This window comes from Schistocerca cancellata, chromosome 7 (genome assembly GCF_023864275.1).
Source record: "Schistocerca cancellata isolate TAMUIC-IGC-003103 chromosome 7, iqSchCanc2.1, whole genome shotgun sequence".
NCBI classification, from domain to species: Eukaryota; Metazoa; Arthropoda; class Insecta; order Orthoptera; family Acrididae; genus Schistocerca; species Schistocerca cancellata.
The window spans coordinates 501,072,698-501,093,334 of NC_064632.1; the positions used below are offsets into that span (position 1 = coordinate 501,072,698).

Here is a 20,637-nt window from a genome sequence, read left to right on the forward strand (position 1 = left end):
GGTGATACGGGAAGATTTCAGTTAGATTACATCATGGTCAGACAGAGATTCCGAAATCAGATCTTGCATTGTAAGGTGTACCCAGGAGCAGATACAGACTCAGATCACAATGTGGTAGTGATGAAGAGTAGGCTGAAATTTAAGAGACTAGTCAGGTTGAATCAATACGCAAAGAAGTGGGATACAGAAGTACTAAGGAATGACGAGATACACGTGAAGTTCTCTAAGGCTGTAGATACAGCAATAAAGAATAGTTCAGTAGCCAGTATTGTTGAAGAGGAATGAACATTTCTAAAAAGAGCAATCTCAGAAACTGGAAAGAAACAGAGGGTACAAAGTAGGTTACTGTAGAGAAACCGTGGGTAGCAGAGGAAATATTTTAGCTGATCGATGAAAGAAGGAAGTGCAAAAATGTTCAGGGAAATTCAGGACTACAGAAATACAAGTCGCTGAGGAATGAATTAATTAGGAGGTGCAGCGAAGTTAAGACGAAATGGCTGCATGAAAAATGTGAAGAAATCGAAAAAGAAGTGATAGTCGGAAGGACTGACTCAGCATATAGGAAAGTGAAACTAACCTTTGGTGAAATTAAAAGCAAGTGTGATAACATTAAGAGTGCAACGGGAATTCCATTGACGTTGCAGTTGATGATGGAAACAAAACTAAAGAAGAATAAAGATACGTTCATACGATTAGTCAACCTGGGAAAAGCGTTCGACAATGTAAAATGGTGTAAGAAGTTCAATCAGTACATCGAAGAAGCAATAATGGAAATAAAGGTTTAGGAGTGGAATTAAAATTCAAGATGAAAGGGTATCAATAATATCATTCGCTGACGACATTACTATACTGAGTGAAAGTGAAGACCTATATGATCTGCTGAATGGGATGGACAGTCTAATGAATACGGAATATGGATTAAGAGTACATTGACGAAAGACAAAAGTGATGAGCAGTAGCAGAAATGTGAACAGCGAGAAACTTAACATCTGGATTGATGTTCACGAAGTAGATGAAGTTAAGGAATTCTGTTGCCTAGACAGCAAAATAACCACGGAGGACATCAAAAGCTGATTAGCACTGGCAAAAAGAGAATTCCTGACCAACAGAAGTCTAATAATATCAAATATAGGCCTTGATTTGAAGAAAAAATTTCTGACAACGTACGTTTGTAGCACAGCACTGTATAATTGTGAAACATGGACTGTTGGAAAACCAGAACAGAAGAGAATCGAAGCATTTGAGATGTGGTGCTACAAACGAATGTTGAAAAGTGGGTGGCCTGATAAGGTAAGAAATAAGGAGGTTCTGCACAGAATCGGTGAGGAAAGGAGTATGTGGAAAACCCTGACAAGGAGAAGGGACAGGATGAAAGGACATCTGTTAAGTCATCAGGGACTTACTTCCATGTTGCTAGAGGGAGGTGCAAAGGGCAGAAACTGTAGAGGAAGACAGAGATTGGAATACATCCGGCAAATAATTGAGGACGTAGATTGCAAATACTAATCTGAGATGAAGAGGTTGGCCCAAGAGAGAAATTCGTGGTGGGCCGCATCAAACGAGTCAGTAGACTGATGACGCAAAAAAAAAGGATGGGTTTCAAGGGGCTTATAGATGCATCATTAGTTCATGGGCGCCGCTTTCGAAAACAACAACATCGAGCCGCGGATTCCATGTCGACTATGCACAGTAAGTAACATCCCGATCAAGAATAACCTTGATAGTTTTCTTGCTATTTCTATCCGTTTCAGAGATACAGAGTTTGAAAGTTACCCTACCTCTGCATGTAAAATAAGTACGTCATACCAATTGTGAGGAGAAAACATAATTTATAAAGTGACTTAGCACTGAGAAATGTGCTTTGCAGTGTCTCCGTTATCATCAGAAGATTTATGGAACCCCATGTTTTAGTACAGAAGCACATCCAAAATTTTTGTGCCCGTCCAATCGGTTCTGAGCTATAAAATTATTTTTGCTTTATTTCAGTTTTACACTTCTTTTCATATAAATGACACACCCTGCTGTGGCAGGGAAAAGAAGGGAATTAGAGGGAAAATGCTTCTATCTAAGCACAAAAAAGCCATGAATCTCCTGTTTAACCGGCTCTGACTGAAAAGTGGGCTACCAGCTGCTTCACTGTATCTTCCTCAACAACCTTAAAAATTTCCCCAAAAAGTTTGACCTGTTGACGTATTCGTGCTTTATTATACTGAGAGAGAAAGAGACAGTGGCGGTGGGAAAGAGACGGGAAAGTAATGAAACACTGGAAGATAGTAAACAGTGGTTATAGTATAGAAAGAGCGAAGGATGCAAAGGCCGTGTGAGAGGAAGAGAGAGACATAGTGGCAGTGGAACATAGTTGAAAAAGTGACACAACAGCGTCTGAAATTAGAATGAAGGAGATAGTGCCAGTGGAAGAGTAACAGAGAGAAGGAGAAAGAGGAAGTGATTGAGAGACAGTAATAATGAGAGACGGAGTCTATGACAGTGACTAAGGGGAAAGGAGATATAATGACAGTGAGAAGAGACAGCAGCAGTGAGACGGAATAAATGAGATAGTAGCAGTAACAGAGAGCAAGAAGGAGTGGGAGGAGTGAGAGGAGTGATAGTGAGAGGAAATAGTAGTAGTAGTAGGACAGAACGAAGGAGACTGTGGTTTTGAGATAGGGGACAACGACAGTTAGAGAGACAAAAAGAGGTAAATACAATCAGCTGGGCTGAATGTGACTGGATAGGTATGAGCGCGTTACAGCGATTGACTAGCGGGTGCACGCGACGTACAATTAATGGGGCTTTGGGGAGTGAGAGATGAGTTGCATGTTAAAAAGAGCACGAATATGATTGCATGCCACAATGTGTGGAAAAATTGTTAAAGGTGCTGAGCAAGGTAGAATTATGTAGCTGGTACCGCACTTTTCAGTCATAATCATCCTAAACTGGTGCTTTCTGGCGTTTTTTGTGCCTCCGTAGGAGCATATTCTACCAAAGTTTACTTAATTTTATCCCGCCTTTGTCATATTCATTTGACTGCCACTTATACGTATTGTAGACACAGACACAGAACCGGTTTTTAGTCATAATTGATTAAGGCCTTCAAAAGGTACATTACTGGCCATTAAAATTGTTACACCACGAAGATGACGTGCTACAGACGCGAAATTTAACCGACAGGAAGGAGATGCTGTGAGATGCAAATGACTAGCTTTTCAGAGCATTCACACAAGGTTGGCGCCGGTGGCAACACCTACAACGGTGTTGTAGGTGTTAGTCATCGGACTGAAGACTGTAAGGACTATGAATATGGTCCTTCGTCAGTGAGTTCTCTAGGTTCCTGTTCTGAACCTGCAGGTCCGCTGAACAGTCTGCTCGCAGTGTGCGATGTCGGACACGGCCCTCCAAAGCGACGTTCTGATGGGCCCTAGCGCGGCGGCGCTGTCTTGGTTGGGTCTCTGGAGGCCCACTGGTGGCCGCGAGCCGGGCTTCCGGCTGCTGGGTGCCGCATTCGTCACCGCCGTCAACATCGCCATAAGCTTCAACTCGGGCGTGCAGATGCTCGTCGACACACCGGAGGACCCTGCAGCCTTCCGCGAGGTCTTCTTCCTCTGCTCCTGCTGCTTCTCTTGGACCGTTAGGGTGAGCATCTTCAGTGACGTGATTCATTCGCGGTTGCATGTCTGAATAAAATCTTCTCGGTTTTCAACCCGGGTGAATTCGAATAAAATTCTCGATCTTTCAGTGGCTATCCCCGCCACCGTCGTCAGGGTAAAACTGCTGATTGCCGGCGCTGGCTCGAATCTCCGTTTACATAGGCATGATTACGGCCGCTGGCACCTGGAATCGTCAAGTTGTTCCTTCGTGTTCTAACGAAAACGTGCTTGTTGAACCACGATGAACGTTATGAAATGAAGGATGGCACAGCAATTGGCTCACCACTGACTCCCGCAGTCGCGAATTTCTTCATGGATCACTTTGAGGTTGTGGTGTTGCATTCGTCTTGCTTTCCAAGTCTCGTGGATGATACCGTCCTGTTATGGCCTCACGGTGAAAATACACTGTAGCAGTTCGTGGATCACATGAACGCTGTCTATCCCAAAATTATATTTACCATCGAGAAGGAGAAGGAAGGCAAGCTACCGTTCTTGGATGCTTTAGTTGAGCGGAAGGCAAGAGGACGGCTTGGTCATACAGTGCACATAAATTTTTTCTTTTATTGAAATTTGCGGTAAGTTCCTATGGGACCAAACTGCTGAGGTCATCTGTCCCTAGGCTTAAATACTACTTAATCTAACTTAATCTAAGTTACGCTAAGGACAACACACCCATGCTCGAGGGAGGACTCGGACCTCCGATGGGGAGAGCCGTGCAAACCGTTGCAAGGCGCCGAACCGCGTGGCTACCCCGCGCGGCAGTGTACAGGAAACCGACGCACACTGATATATATTTGAATTCCGACAGTTTTTACTACACTATACACAAGAAAACATTCCCGATCACGTTAATACCCAGAGCAAAAGGCCGGCCGGGATGGTCAAGCGGTTCTAGGCGCTACAGTCTGGAACCGCGCCACCGCTACGGTCGCAGGTTCGAATCCTCCCTCGGGCATGGATGTGTGTGATGTCCTTAGATTAGTTAGGTTTAAGTTGTTCTAAGTTCTAGGGGACTGATGACCTCTGAAGTTAAGTCCCATAGTGGTCAGAGACATTTGAACCCAGAGCAAAGGTTATTTCTGATGACGACTACCTACAGTGAATTGCAGCACTTGGTGCACATGTTCAGAGAGAATGGTTATAGCAAAAGAGACATTGCAAACCCTTTCAGGTGTCGCTGAAGAAGGACGCCTTGTGAATCGCACAAGAAGTCAAGCCGGCGACTTTCCTGGTATACTGTGGGGCAACGAGCAGCAAGTTAGGACGTGTACAGGATAGACATGGATTGAGACCAGTGTTCCGGTCCACGGCCAACACACGAGATACGTTGCGCCCTGTTAAATATCACATAATGTTCGTGTGCTCGGTGTGCATTACGTCCCTTGTGAGTGCGGCGGCCACTATATAGGCCAGACAATTCGCACAGTTGCAGAACATTTAACCGAGCACAAGAGACAAACAAAAGGAGTGCAAGTCGCCCATAGATGAGCATTGCTTGGAAAATGGACACAAAATATGGTTTGAGGACGCAGGAGTCTTGGCTCATGCGTCGACACACTGGGATTCAGTTATAGAAAAGGCAGCTGAGATTAGAACGAACAGGAACAATTTTAACAGAGACCAGGGGTGCATAGTAGGACGTGGGGGTGAGCTTTGGATGTTGAAAGGAAGCAATGACGGATGCTTAACGCTTGTACGGAGGCAGGAGGGGCAGTTTTAAACGTAGTGCCAGCCCCTCGCGCCACCTGACGGCTTTCGGTCCAGCGGCGGGCCGTAGCTGCTATGAGTCGCCGATGTCGCCTACCGCGATGGTGGCCATCGAAAGCCCGAGAATGTTATTCGAATTGATGCGGCTTGAAAACTGGGAAGATTTCATTCAGGTACTTGAGCGTCCCAACTTAAATTTTTCGTTACTGTAGCCCCTGCCCATTTGTGTTAATTTATCAGGTAGTTCTCTCGTGGAGGGCCTCACACGTTTTCTTTTCACAACACAGATACCTTGTTTATATCATATTTCAGTTCGCTTTGATCTTCTACATCTACATCTACATCTACATCCATACTCCACAAGCCACCTCTATCGGTTCTCCCTTCTATTCCAGTCTCGTATTTTTCGTGGAAAGAAAGATTGTCGGTATGCCTCTGTGTGGGCTCTAATCTCTCTGATTTTATCCTCATGGTCTCTTCGCGAGGTATACGTAAGAGGCAGCAATATTCTGCTTGACTCCTCGGTGAAGGTATGTTCTCGAAACTTCAACAAAAGCCCGTACTGAGCTACGGAGCGTCTCTCCTGCAGAGTCTTCCACTGGAGTTTATCTATCATCTCCGTAACGCTTTCGCGATTGTTAAATGATCCTGTATCGAAGCGCGCTGCTCTCCGTTGGATCTTCTCTATCTCTTCTGTCAAACCTATCTGGTACGGATCCCACACTGGTGAGCAGTATTCAAGCAGTGGGCGGACAAGTGTGCTGTAACCTACTTCCTTTGTTTTCGGACTGCTTTTCCTTAGGATTCTTCCAATGAATCTCAGTCTGGCTTCTGCTTTACCGACGATGAACTTTATGTGACCATTCCATTTTAAATCACTCCTACTGCCTACTCCCAGAATTTATGGAATTAACTGCATCCAGTTGCTGACCTGCTATATTGTAGCTAAATAATAAAGGATCTTTGTTTCTATGTTTTCGCAGCACATTACACTTGTCTACATTGAGATTCAATTGCCATTCCCTGCACCACGCGTCAATTCGTTGCAGATCCTCCTGCATTTCAGTTCAATTTTCCATTGTTACAACCTCTCTATATACCACAGCATCATCTGCAAAAAGCCTCAGTGGACTTCCGATTTTATGCACAAGGTCATTTAAGTATATTGCGAATAGCAGCGGTCCTACAACACTTCCCTGCCGCACACCTGAAATCACTCTTACTTCAGAAGACTTCTCTCCACTGAGAATGACATGCTGCGTTCTGTTATCTAGGATATCTTCAATCCAATCATACAATTGGTCTGATAGTCCATATGCTCTTACTTTGTTCATAAACAACTGTGGGGAACTGTATCAAACGCCTTCTGATGTCAAGAAACACGGCATATACCTGGGAACTCGTGTCTGTGGTCCTCTGAGTCCCATGGACGAACAGCACGAGCTGGGTTTCACACGATCGTCTTTTTCGAAACCCATGCTGATTCCTACAGAGTAGATTTCTAGTCTCCAGAAAAGTCATTATATTCGAACATAACACGTGTTTCAAAATTCTACAACTGATCGACGTTAGAGATATAAGTCTATTGTTCTGCACATGTGTTCGACGTCCCTTCTTGAAAACGGGGATGACCTGTGCCCTTTTCCAATCCTTTGAAGCGCTACGCTCTTCTAGAAGTTAAGCTACAGCACGGTCTTCAGCCAAAGAGGGCTGCTGACAGTCTCTCTCGTATCGTTTATATACAGACCGAAGAGAAATGCAACACCTGGCGGTCAGCACGTGATTCCTCATCCCAGCTCAAGACAATGGTGTAATTAGCAAAACCCGGCAATAAGTTTAATAGAAATACGATTAAAAAACGAGGCTTTGGCAACGCTGTAACTGAGTGCAGCGTGGCCAAGAACAGGTAGCATGTACTCTACAGTGCGCCGGAACTTTCCCATTAGCTCCGTGTGATGAGGGAATATCGGAATTGCGTTCGCGACAAACATTTTCTCTTCTTCAGTTAAAGCATTAAATTGTATCCAATTTACACCTCCATAATAAGGTATTTTGTATATTCCTTCTATTAGTGTTACCTTTATTTAAGCAATGAGACTTATCATGAACTTGATACGCAAATGACCGCTTTATTTGGTGAACGACACAAAGAAATCCAACAGAAAAAAATAGTGGGTATACAACTATCTTTTGTATCCAGTGAGGTACAGAAACACAGTTAGTAGGCCACATCAGACTGCACATTATGCTATGCACAAAACACTGAGATGCAAAAGTCATGGTATATCTCCTAGTTTGGTGTCGGGTATCCTTCTCCCCGACGGAATGCAGCAGTTCGATGTGGCATGGACTCAACAAGCTTTGGAAGACCCCTGCAGATACAGTGAACCATGCTGTCTCTATAGCTGTCCATAACTGCGAAGGTGTTGCCGGAGAAGGATTTTGTTCATGAACTGACCTCTCTATTATATCTCACAATGTTCGATGGGATTCATGTCGGGCGACCTGGGTGGCCAAATCATTCATTCAAATTGTCCAGAATCTTCTTCAAACCAGTAGCATAGTCATCGTTGTTTGGCAACATGAAGTCAATGAATGGTTGCAAATGGTCTGAAAGCAGCCGAACATCCAGAGTACACAGTCTATTCCATGTAAATACAGCCCATACCATTATGGATCCTCCACCAGCTTACATAGTGCATTGCTGACCACTTGGGTCCATGGCTTCGTGGGGTCTGCGTCACAATCGAACCCTACCATCAGCTGTTATCAAATGAAATCGGGTCGCATCTGACCGAACCACGGTTTTCCAGTCGTCTAGGATCCAACTGATACGGTTATAAGCCCAGGAGATGCGTTGTAAGCGATGTCGCACTGTTAGCAAAGGCACTCGCGTTGGTCGTCTGCTGTCATAGCCCATTAACGCCAAATTTAACAGTCGTGTCCTAACGGATACGTTTGTCGTACGTCCCACCACGCAGTGCTGCTTGTCTGTGAACACGGAGACATTTACGCAACCGCCGCTCTTCTCGGTTGTTAAGTGAAGGCCGCCGGCCACTGTGTTGTCCTTGGTGAGAGGTACTGCCAGAAATGTATTCTCGGCACATTCATTACGTTGTGGATAGCGGGATACTAAATTCCCTAACGATTTCCGAAAAGAAGTGTTCAATTCCTTGTTCAAAGTCCGTCAAATTCGTCATGCGGCCATAATCACGTGGGAAACCTTCCCACCTGAGTGTTAAATGACAGCTCCATCAATGCACTGCCCTTTTATACCTTGCGTACGCGTCATCACCGCCATCTGTACATGTGCACATCGCTATCCCATGATTTTGTCACCTCATTGTGATTCCTTACGAGACGTGTGACGTCCAAGCTCATCTTCACAGATCCGGGACGTACACGAATGAGCAACGTTCGCTTTAGAGAAGATGTTCAAAGTTACCACCTTGCATCTGCAAGCACTTAGTCACTTGCTGGATCATACTTTTCTGGACCCTTCGCAATACACCAGCATTCACCATTGCCTAAATGGCAAACACGCAAACTACTAGGTCGTGTACATCCGTGGAGTACTATAAACTTGCTCCTTTAAATGATCCCACAAATAAAAATGTTGTGGATTAAGGTCTGAGTTATGTGTGGCTCAGTCTAGAAGTCCGCGGTGAGACCAACCACCGCGGACTTCTAGACAGAGCCACTCACAACTGGTTTCATCAAAGTGTACGGGCCTGAAGATGGCGTTGACGCAATGTCGAAACTAGTAGCGAAACAAATAAAAAATCTTAAGTACAGCTGGAGGAATTTAATTTTTGATAAATATTATACCAGCTGTGTCCCACCTTCATCCAGTTTAAATATGGATGTACGAAGATCTTTTCTATTGATTCTATTTCTGCAGTGGACGAAACAAATTGGTTGTTTACGTCTTATGAAGTTCATGTTAAGTCTTAATGTTTAAATAAAGGTAACAATAACAGGAGGAAATACACTAGATGTATACTGAGTACAATTTGATGATTTAAATGAAAGAAAGAAGGTTTGGCGCGGACGAGACTCGAACATCGGCGAGTCTCCATATCGTTCCCTATGATTCTGTCTCGTCTCACTGAGCATTCTATAGAGGGGCCGGAAAGGACGGACACAGTCAGCTTCAGTCTAGGTGGAGACAACGTAGGCAGGGGTCGACTTGGTAGTGAAAAAGGAAAGAAATAAAATTGATCCAACCTATTTTCTGCTAATTAAAAAGAAAAAAAATCATTCCAGACGTGACCAACAACAATTTTTAAGATAATCAGGGCCACAAAATTAAAATAAATTTTCTAACAATATACCTGACATGCCAGCCGTGTGGCCGAGCGGTTCTAGACACTTCAGTCTGGAACCGCGCGACCGCTACGGTCGCAGGTTCGAATCCTGCCTCGGGAATGGATGTGTGTGGTGTCCTTAGGTTAATTAGGTTTAAGTAGTTCTAAATTCTAGGGGACTTATGAGCTCAGATGTTAAGTACCATATGCTCAGAGCCATTTGAACCATTTTGAACACCTGATAAGGGACCATGAGGAAAATACCATGTGTACCAGTTAACTCAACCCCCTTTCTTGATCTTTTTTCGGTCAAGTTTACCACAAGCATGGTAACAAGAAAGAAACATACGAACAGGAAAGGGATTCCACACTTCATCCAAGTCCTTGACGACTGAATATCAGGTACAGCATATTCGCAAAAGGCTCACGACAGTGTGGCATCATTTACTATGTCCAACGAACCGTCACCATATATTGGTAAAAGGCTTGACGTTCGGTGTCATACCAGCTCGCCACCACGTAATGAACATAATGTCCGACAAGCCACATAAGTGAATTGTTCTTCGTTCTGGGAAAGAGGATTGAAAACCGGCGCAGGAGAATCTCACTGGAGATTGCCGCTTCCGTCGTCCTGGAAACGAAGGAAAATTGTCGGTGGAGCCAACGCCAATTTCTGTGTCCGCAGGTGACCAACCATTGAAATAATGTATCCGTTTCACGGCAACTACTGAATCGGCCTGTCTCACAAAGGTCAATGCGAAAACTTCGAACATTCGTGGGGATAAGGTTATGGACGATATCGTACTACGAGAATGCCACTTCCATCGGAAATATAGTTAGGCTGAAACTGGAGCAAACAACCTTCCACTCCCTGGCGATAGAGACTCTACAGAGGAAGGGCGATTTGGAAACGTCCAGCGACATAACAGTATTCTGAAAGGGAAAGGCGACTGGGAAAGAATATCAACCCCCAAACAACTCACATCAAGAAAAAATTCACGTTTATGCCTTTATTTATTATTTATTCTACTAGCGTCTATTGGAGAGGTTAAGCTCGCAGGTCGGAGACGGGCAAAAAAGGCCAGCTGTAAGTGACTGGGGTACGCGAAGACACGTTAAAACGTTGCGTCGAAGAAATAAGACAGAAGCCTTGACCTGAACATAAGGGAGGCCCAAACTTCATCAGCCGGGGTGTCGCCATAATCTTATAGTGCACAAGTAAAACAGATTTTCGCCAGATAAAATTTCCCAATAATCGTTGTAGCTTAGGGACATCATCGCAGGAAGGGGAAAAATTTGGCCAACAAAACAGGCTTTGCTCTACACATAAGTTTCCAGAGCCCGAACTTTCTGAAGTAACGACAGGGAACGACGCTCGTGTTCAGATTTCGCTCCTTGAATTTCCAGTTTAACACAGGCATCTTCATCGGACAACTATCAGTTATAACGCCCAACGATCGATGGATGGCAACCGGCACAGCCCATGGAATTTCAACCGCATTAAATCCTCGCAAACTGAGTAACCGATGCTTCCATCGTTCATATCGTAAGACGATAAAATTCTTGCAAAACGTCCTTGAGCCCCGATAAGCCGTCATGAGTACAAAGATGTACCATAACGTCATCAACATAATCGCGAACGATCAATCGTTACCGCAATAATGACCAGCCACGCAGTCGAGCAGCTATGGAGGTAAGGATTCAGAAATAACACCAATAATGGCACAGAAAGGAGATTTCCCTACAGGACACCTCGACGCTCTTCAATGGAGGGAGTTAATAACACCATTCACGTCAAGGAACGCCTAAGTACACTAAGAAGAGAGGTGAAGATCAGTCTAGCGGCATCATTAAAACCAGCCGTCAACAGTCGCAACAGAAAATCATGACTAACTCGGTAAAATGCATGGATAAAATCATTAAAAAGTAAATCTGCCGACACAGGAACAGTGGAAGCAGTCGAGATGAGATCATGGAACTCAGCAACGGGATTCAGGAGAGTACGACCAGGGAGACAACTTCGATAACGTGCGACAATGTCAGCAAGCAAAACCGACAAGCGGCTATCTAACACCCGAGCAACGATTTTATAATCGAAATTGAGAGGCACTGTAGGTCGGTCCTGAGCCACTGATAGACGCCCAGTTCTTTTGGGAATTAACTTTTACGACCCTAAAGGAGTGGTACCTGTGCCCCTTTCACTTCACCATTCACCATAGGTGATACTGTGTCACCTATCAGAGGCCGAAACCAAACAAAAAATTCTAACAGGTCAAGGCAACATTTAGATACTCTGTAGAGCATGTTGGGTTACAACAGCGGTATGTGGTCGAAAGTTATCCTGTTGGAAAAAACTCTCAAATGCTGATCACGAATGGCAGCACGTGAGGTTGAGTCGTCAGACTGACGTACAAATTTACAACCAAGGTGCATGGGATAAACACATGAACTCTTCTGCTGTTATACAAAATCGCACCCCAGGCATCAGAGACCCGTCCAGGGTATCTGAGCTGCAGACGTAAGGTTGCAGGCGCTCACCCGGCCTTCTAACCAACAAACGGACATCACTGGCAGCTACGCAGAACCAGCTTTTATCAGAAAACACAACAGACCTCCACTCTTCCGTGAGCTCTCACTCGACGCCACTGAAGTCGCCAAAGGCGGTGCTTTGAGGTCAATGGAAAGCACGTTGGGCGTCTGGTACGTGGCTCTCCTCGAAGTAGCCGATATGCAACAGTTCGTTACGTCATTATGGTGCCAAATGATGCTCGAATTGCTGCTGCGAAAGTGGTACGATACGCCACAGCCATACATCTACATATACATCTACATACATACTCCGCAATCCACCATACGGTGCTTGGCAGAGGGTACCTCGTACCACAACTAGCATCATCTCTCCCTGTTCCGCTCCCAAACAGAACGAGGGAAAAATGACTGCCTATATGGCTCTGCACGAGCCCTAATCTCTCTTATCTTATCTTTGTCGTCTTTCCGCGAAATGTAAGAGGCAGTAAAATTGTACTGCAGTCAGCCTCAAATGCTGGTTCTCTTAATTTTTCTTAGTAGCGATTCACGAAAAGAACGCCTCCTTTCCTCCAGAGACTCCCGCCCGAGTTCCTGAAGCATTTCCGTAACACTCGCGTGATGATCAAACCTACCAGCAACAAATCTAGCAGCCCGCCTCTGAATTGCTTCTATGTCCTTTCCTCAATCGGACCGGATAGGGATCCGAAATGCTCGAGCAGTACTCAAGAATAGGTCGTATTAGTGTTTTATAAGCGGTCTCCTTTACAGATGAACCACATCTTCCCAAAATTCTACCAATGAACCGAAGACGACTGTCCGCTTTCCCCACAACTGCCATTACATGCTTGTCCCACTTCACATCACTCTGCAATGTTACACCCAAATATTTAATCGACGTGACTGTGTCAAGCGCTACACTACTAATGTAGTATTCGAACATTACGGGATTCTTTTTCCTCTTCATCTGCATTAATTTACATTTATATATATTTAGAATAAGCTGCCATTCTTTACACCAATCACAAATCCTGTCCAAGTCATCTTTTATCCTCCTATAGTCACTCAACGACGACACCTTCCCGTACATCGTCAACAAACAGCCGCACATGGCTATCCACTCTATCAAAAAAGATGATTTATGTAGATAGAAAACAACAGCGGACCTACCACACTTCCCTGGGGCATTCCGGCTGATACCCTCCAATGAAGGTATCATCTCGAGTGTCCCAGGGAAGTGTGGTACGTTCAAATGGCTCTGAGCACTATGGGACTTAACATCTATGGTCATCAATCCCCTAGACCCTAGAACTACTTAAACCTAACTAACCTAAGGACAGCACACAACACCCAGCCATCACGAGGCAGAGAAAATCCCTGACCCCGCTGGAAATCGAACAGTGTGGTAGGTCCGCTGTTGTTTTCTATCTACATAAATGATGCAATGTGCATACGATGAAGAGGACGGTCTTCCCTCTCAGTAGTGGCTGTTCAGAGCCTGGACTTCTTGCGACTCTACCTTTCCGTGCCACCACCGCCACCACTCACGTACAATGGCTACATTCTTGCCAAGTCTTTCTGCAGAATCGTGGAAGCAATATCCACCATCCCGTAGCCCTAATACTCGACCTCAGTAAGCTGTTGATAATGGCGTCTTCGTCGTATTAAAGGATTTCTTGACTAGTATCAACCCACCACGTCCAGACGCAAAGTTAACTAACGCTCACGATCATTAGGGAGTGTATTTAAAGCAAACCTGATTTGCATCCACATAGTGGCGCTACTAGCGCAACTCATACGCGAATGCCACAAAATTTGAACAGCTATCATCTTTCAAATGCAGAAACGCACCAGCAAGCTTTCGTTCAAGTCGCACAATTCTTTCTTGGTGTCAGGATTTTTTCCCGTCGGTGTAATACTTTCCCACAATGGCGAAGGATTTTGTGGGATGTTACACGTTGTTTAACCGAGCCAAGGAGACCTCTGATCAGGGTTTAAAAAACCAAAATCCCGCCTCGATTGCGAAAGAAGCACCTAGTGTTAAGTGTTAACCCAGGTTTCGGCGCAGATAACTACTCCTTCTTCTGAACAACAATAAAACCCACAAGTGTCTAGGAAGACCTTTGTAAATGATTAAAAGAACAACATAGCTGTACATTTATAAACAAAAAGAAAAGTAAAACACAAACAGTACATATGCACAAAGTCAAAACCACTACTTAACTTAATGGTGTACGCTCCACTTCACACTGGCCTATGTTCGATGGGCCATGACCCCCCATAAACTGCAGTTACAAACGGTCGCTCACTTACAAGTCTGACCCGCTATCTATGCACATGCGCAAGACAAGGGAAGTTACTTGAATGCGCATGCGCACACGAATACGAGAAAGTTTATACATGGGTCGTGGCTAAATAGCCCATTTATTCCCAACCGTGGATCAACGTATATCAAAAAATGAAATGGATAGAACAAGAGACGAGCTAAATAGGAGATGAAACCTAACCGCACGCAGTTGCTTATGCTAGTAAAGAAACTTACATATAAAGTTACATATGACAACAGGAGGAACTCTTAAAAACTATACCTAAAACCAGTAGTTAGCCTGGGGGGAGGGCCGGGGGGGGGGGGGGGGGGGGCTGAGGGAACGTAATCTAAAGACGTCGTGGTAATAAAGATATGGGGATAAAACGTGAGTCGTTCAACGAGCTAAAATCACCTTCATCTGAAAAGGAAAATGAGGATAAAAAGAAAGAAGATGAACAGAGTGACCAACCGCGCACTCCAATCAGCGCGCGCATGTGATAATCCCCAGATCATCAGATTTACAAGTATAAAGAACAAAGTAAAGGCGCGAAACCTTCAAAAATTTTTCTGTTTCTTAGTAGGAGTTGGTCATTGAGGATATTGTCTTGTTGCATATGCTTACAGGTCTGCATTTCTTCCAAAACATCCAGTTTTAAGAACTTAACCTCGGCATGAAGTAACTCTATATTAATTGGAGGACTCGGCGCATGAGCCGTTTGCACAAGGTGTTCCGCATAATTGGAGCCCTTAGTACCGTCACCGCTTCTAGTTGGAATATGCTCTTTATACCTGAGACCCTGAGCTCGCCCCGTTTGCCCGATGAAAAATTTTGGACAATCCGCGCATGTAATTTTATATACTCCTGACTGGGAAAGTTTATCGCTCTTACTCTGCAAGGAGTGAATTAAATTCCTATGTAAACTATTATTAGTAGAATAGGCGATTCTAAAATTATGGGCTCTGAGTAAACGCCTCAATTTGTAACTTACACTCCTGGAAATTGAAATAAGAACACCGTGAATTCATTGTTCCAGGAAGGGGAAACTTTATTGACACATTCCTGGGGTCAGATACATCACATGATCACACTGACAGAACCACAGGCACATAGACACAGGCAACAGAGCATGTACAATGTCGGCACTAGTACAGTGTATATCCACCTTTCGCAGCAATGCAGGCTGCTATTCTCCCATGGAGACGATCGTAGAGATGCTGGATGTAGTCCTGTGGAACGGCTTGCCATGCCATTTCCACCTGGCGCCTCAGTTGGACCAGCGTTCGTGCTGGACGTACAGACCGCGTGAGACGACGCTTCATCCAGTCCCAAACATGCTCAATGGGGGACAGATCCGGAGATCTTGCTGGCCAGGGTAGTTGACTTACACCTTCTAGAGCACGTTGGGTGGCACGGGATACATGCGGACGTGCATTGTCCTGTTGGAACAGCAAGATCCCTTGCCGGTCTACGAATGGTAGAACGATGGGTTCGATGACGGTTTGGATGTACCGTGCACTATTCAGTGTCCCCTCGACGATCACCAGTGGTGTACGGCCAGTGTAGGAGATCGCTCCCCACACCATGATGGCGGGTGTTGGCCCTGTGTGCCTCGGTCGTATGCAGTCCTGATTGTGGCGCTCACCTGCACGGCGCCAAACACGCATACGACCATCATTGGCACCAAGGCAGAAGCGACTCTCATCGCTGAAGACGACACGTCTCCATTCGTCCCTCCATTCACGCCTGTCGCGACACCACTGGAGGCGGGCTGCACGATGTTGGGGCGTGAGCGGAAGACGGCCTAACGGTGCGCGGGACCGTAGCCCAGCTTCATGGAGACGGTTGCGAATGGTCCTCGCCGATACCCCAGGAGCAACAGTGTCCCTAATTTGCTGGGAAGTGGCGATGCGGTCCCCTACGGCACTGCGTAGGATCCTACGGTCTTGGCGTGCATCCGTGCGTCGCTGCGGTCCGGTCCCAGGTCGACGGGCACGTGCACCTTCCGCCGACCACTGGCGACAACATCGATGTACTGTGGAGACCTCACGCCCCACGTGTTGAGCAATTCGGTGGTACGTCCACCCGGCCTCCCGCATGCCCACTATATGCCCTCCCTCAAAGTCCGTCACCTGCACATACGGTTCACGTCCACGCTGTGGGCGCTAATGACCATAGAAGTTTTGCGCCCTAAAACCACAAACAAAAAAAAACGTCCACGCTGTCGCGGCATGCTACCAGTGTTAAAGACTGCGATGGAGCTCCGTATGCCACGGCAAACTGGCTGACACTGACGGCGGCGGTGCACAAATGCTGCGCAGCTAGCGCCATTCGACGGCCAACACCGCGGTTCCTGGTGTGTCCGCTGTGCCGTGCGTGTGATCATTGCTTGTACAGCCCTCTCGCAGTGTCCGGAGCAAGTATGGTGGGTCTGACACACCGGTGTCAATGTGTTCTTTTTTCCATTTCCAGGAGTGTATATTGCCTATGTAAGGGATAGATATTGTTGCCACCTGTTTGTCATCTAACGCATCCCCTAGGGTGGTAGACGTAATATTATTTCTATTTATTTTCTTGTTATACATCTGTCTTACCAACTGTCTGAGTTTTTTAATATATTAACCAACGATTGCTGACGCGCTGATCTTGGCTTGACACGCTGTTGTGAATTATGCTGGCAGGTGGTGACGTTCATGCTGCACCGGAAGCGACTGCAGCGGATGGTCCTGAGTCTGCTGGACGCCAGGGAGCGGTTTCCCGACAACGGAGCAGGCGTCCGCGAGAAGTACAGCAGGACCGCCGACAGAGTGTGGAAACTCTGGCTGGTCAGTTCTCTCATACAGTGACAGTCAGTCAGTGCTCAGAGGTGGCACAGAATTGTCATGCCTACATGGGATCCCTCAGGAGACTGCCCAGTACACTGCGCCTATTATTTTACGCTAGTGTACACTCCTTTTAAATTGATACATCACTTTTCCATCACCCTACGTTAGTACACTTTTTGCCATTTTTGTGATACACTACTGGCCATTAAAATTGCTACACCACGAAGATGACATGCTACAGACGCGAAATTTAACAGACAGGAAGAAGATGCTGTGAAATGCAAATGATTAGCTTTTCAGAGCATTCACACAAGGTAGGCGCTGGTGGTGACACCTACAACGTACTGGCATGAGGAAAATTTCCAACCTATTTCTCATACACAAACAGCAGTTGACCGGCGTTGCCTGGTGAAACGTTGTTGTGATGCCTCGTGCAACGAGGAGAAACGCGTACCATGACGTTTTCGACTTTGATAAAGCTCGGATTGTAGACTATCGCGATTGCGGTTTATCGTATCGCGACACTGCTGCTCGGGTTGGTCGAGATCCAGTGACTGTTAGCAGAATGTGGAATCGGTGGGTTCAGGAGGGTAATACGGAACGCCGTGCTGGAGCCCAGCGACCTCGCATCACTAAGAGTTGAGATGACAGGCGTCTTATCCGCATGGCTGTAACGGATAGTGCATTCACGTCTCGATCCCTGAGTCAACACATGGGGACGTTTGCAAGACAACAACCATCTGCACGAACAGTTCGACGACGTTTTCAACAGCATGGACTATAAGCTCGGAGACCATGGCTGCGGTTATCCTTGCGAGCATCGAGTGACATTATACTGAGTGCACTATACGAAAATTACCTCGAGCAATGAAACAGAGAACCGACTCGTGGAGATAACATCCTGGACCTACTGATATCAAACAGACCCGAACTTTTCGACTCTGTAAGCGCAGAACAGGGAATCAGTTATCATAAGGCCGTTGCAGCATCATGGATTATGGAAGTAAATAGGAATATAAAAAAAGGGAGGACGGTTTATCTGTTTAGCAAGAGTAATAGGAGGCAGATTTCAGACTAACAGATCAAAGCGAGAATTTCTGTTCCGATACTGACAATATTGAATGGTTATGGAAAAAGTTCAAGGCAATCGTAAAATGCGTTTTAGACAGGTATGTGCCGAGTAAAACTGTGAGGGACGGGAAATACCCACCGTGGTTCAACAACAAAGTTAGGAAACTACTGCGAAAGCAAAGAGAGCTTCACAGCAAGTTTAAACGCAGCCAAAACCTCTCAGACAAACAGAAGCTAAACGATGTCAAAGTTAGCGTAAGGAGGGCTATGCGTGAAGCGTTCAGTGAATTCGAAAGTAAAATTCTATGTACCGACTTGACAGAAAATCCTAGGAAGCTCTGGTCTTACGTTAAATCAGTAAGTGGATCGAAACAGCATATCCAGACACTCTGGAATGATGGCATTGAAACAGAGGATGACACGCGTAAAGCTGAAATACTAAACACCTTTTACCAAAGCTGTTTTACAAAGGAAGACCGCACTGCAGTTCTTTCTCTAAATCCTCGCACGAACGAAAAAATGGCAGACATCGAAATAAGTGTCGAAGAAATAGAAAAGCAACTGGAATCACTCAACAGAGGAAAGTCCATTGGACCTGACGGGATACCAATTCGATTCTACACAGAGTACGCGAAAGAACTTGCCCCCCTTCTAACAGCCGTGTACCGCAAGTCTCTAGAGGAACGGAAGGTTCCAAATGATTGGAAAAGAGCACAGGTAGTCCCAGTTTTCAAGAAGGGTCGTTGAGCAGATGCGCAAAACTATAGGCCTATATCTCTGACATCGATCTGTTGTAGAATTTCAGAACGTGTTTTTTGCTCGCGTATCATGTCATTTCTGGAAACCCAGAATCTACTCTGTAGGAATCAACATGGATTCCGGAAACAGCGATAGTGTGAGACCCAACTCGCCTTATTTGTTCATGAGACCCAGAAAATATTACATACAGAGTCCCAGGAAGATGCCATTTTCCTTGACTTCCGGAAGGCGTTCGATACAGTTCCGCACTGTCGCCTGATAAACAAAGTAAGAGCCTACGGAATATCAGACCAGCTGTGTGGCTGGATTGAAGAGTTTTTAGCAAACATAACACAGCATGTTGTTCTCAATGGAGAGTCGTCTACAGACGTTAAAGTAACCTCTGGCGTGCCACAGGGGAGTGTTATGGGACCATTGCTTTTCGCAATGTATATAAATGACCTAGTAGCTAGTGTCGGAAGTTCCATGCGGCGTTTCTCGGATGATGCTGTAGTATACAGAGATGTTGCAGCATTAGAAAATTGCAGCGAAGTGCAGGAAGATCTGCAGCGGATAGGCACTTGGTGCAGGGAGTGGCAACTGACCCTTAACATAGACAAGTGTAATGTATTGCGAATACATAGAGAGAAGGATCCTTTATTGTATGATTACGTGAAAGCGGCACAAACACTGGTAGCAGTTACTTCTGTAAAATATCTGGGAGTATGCGTACGGAACAATTTGAAGTGGAATGATCATATAAAATTAATTGTTGGTAAGGCGAGTGCCAGGTTGAGATTCATTGGGAGAGTCCTTAGAAAATGTAGTCCATCAACAAAGGAGGAGGCTTATAAAAAGCTCGTGCGGCCTATACTTGAGTGTTGCTCATCAGTGTGGGATCCGTACCAGGTCGCGTTGGCAGAGGAGATAGAGAAGATCCAAATAAGAGCGGCGCATTTCGTCATAGGGTTATTTGGTAAGCGTGATAGCGTTACGGAGATGTTTAGGAAACTCAAGTGGCAGACTCTTCAAGAGAGGCGCTCTGCATCGCGGTATAGCTTGATGTCCAGGTTTCGAGAGGGTGCGTTTCTGGATGAGGTATCGAATATATTGCTTCCCCCTACTTATACCTCCCGAGGAGATCACGAATGTAAAATTAGAGAGATTCGAGCGCGCACGGAGGCTTTCCGGCAGTCGTTCTTCCCGCGAACCATACGCGAGTGGAACAGGAAAGGGAGGTAATGACAGTGGCACGTAAAGTGCCACACCGTTGGGTGGCTTGCGGAGTATAAATGTAGATGTAGAAGTAGACGAACCTGGGTGCACGAATGACAAAACGTCATTTTTTCGGATGAATCCAGGTTCTGTTTACAGCATCATGATGGTCGCATCCCTGTTTGGCGACATCGCGGTGAACGCACATTGGAAGCGTGTATTCGTCATCGCCATACTGGCGTATCACCCGGCGTGATGGTATGGGGTGCCATTGGTTACACGTCTCGGTCACCTC

At 45.7% G+C, this 20,637-nt stretch overlaps 1 protein-coding gene across 1 annotated transcript in view; it reads left to right on the top strand.

The window, feature by feature from the left end:
• Positions 1-3,378: 3,378 nt before the first annotated feature.
• The window catches only part of LOC126092856 (odorant receptor 43a-like), a 78,683-nt gene continuing 61,424 nt past the window's right edge, over positions 3,379-20,637 (top strand). Inside the window, exons 1-2 of the mRNA XM_049908585.1 lie at positions 3,379-3,633; positions 17,175-17,318. Of these exons, the coding sequence (XP_049764542.1) occupies positions 3,379-3,633; positions 17,175-17,318 (399 nt within the window). The remainder of the gene's footprint in view (positions 3,634-17,174; positions 17,319-20,637) is intronic.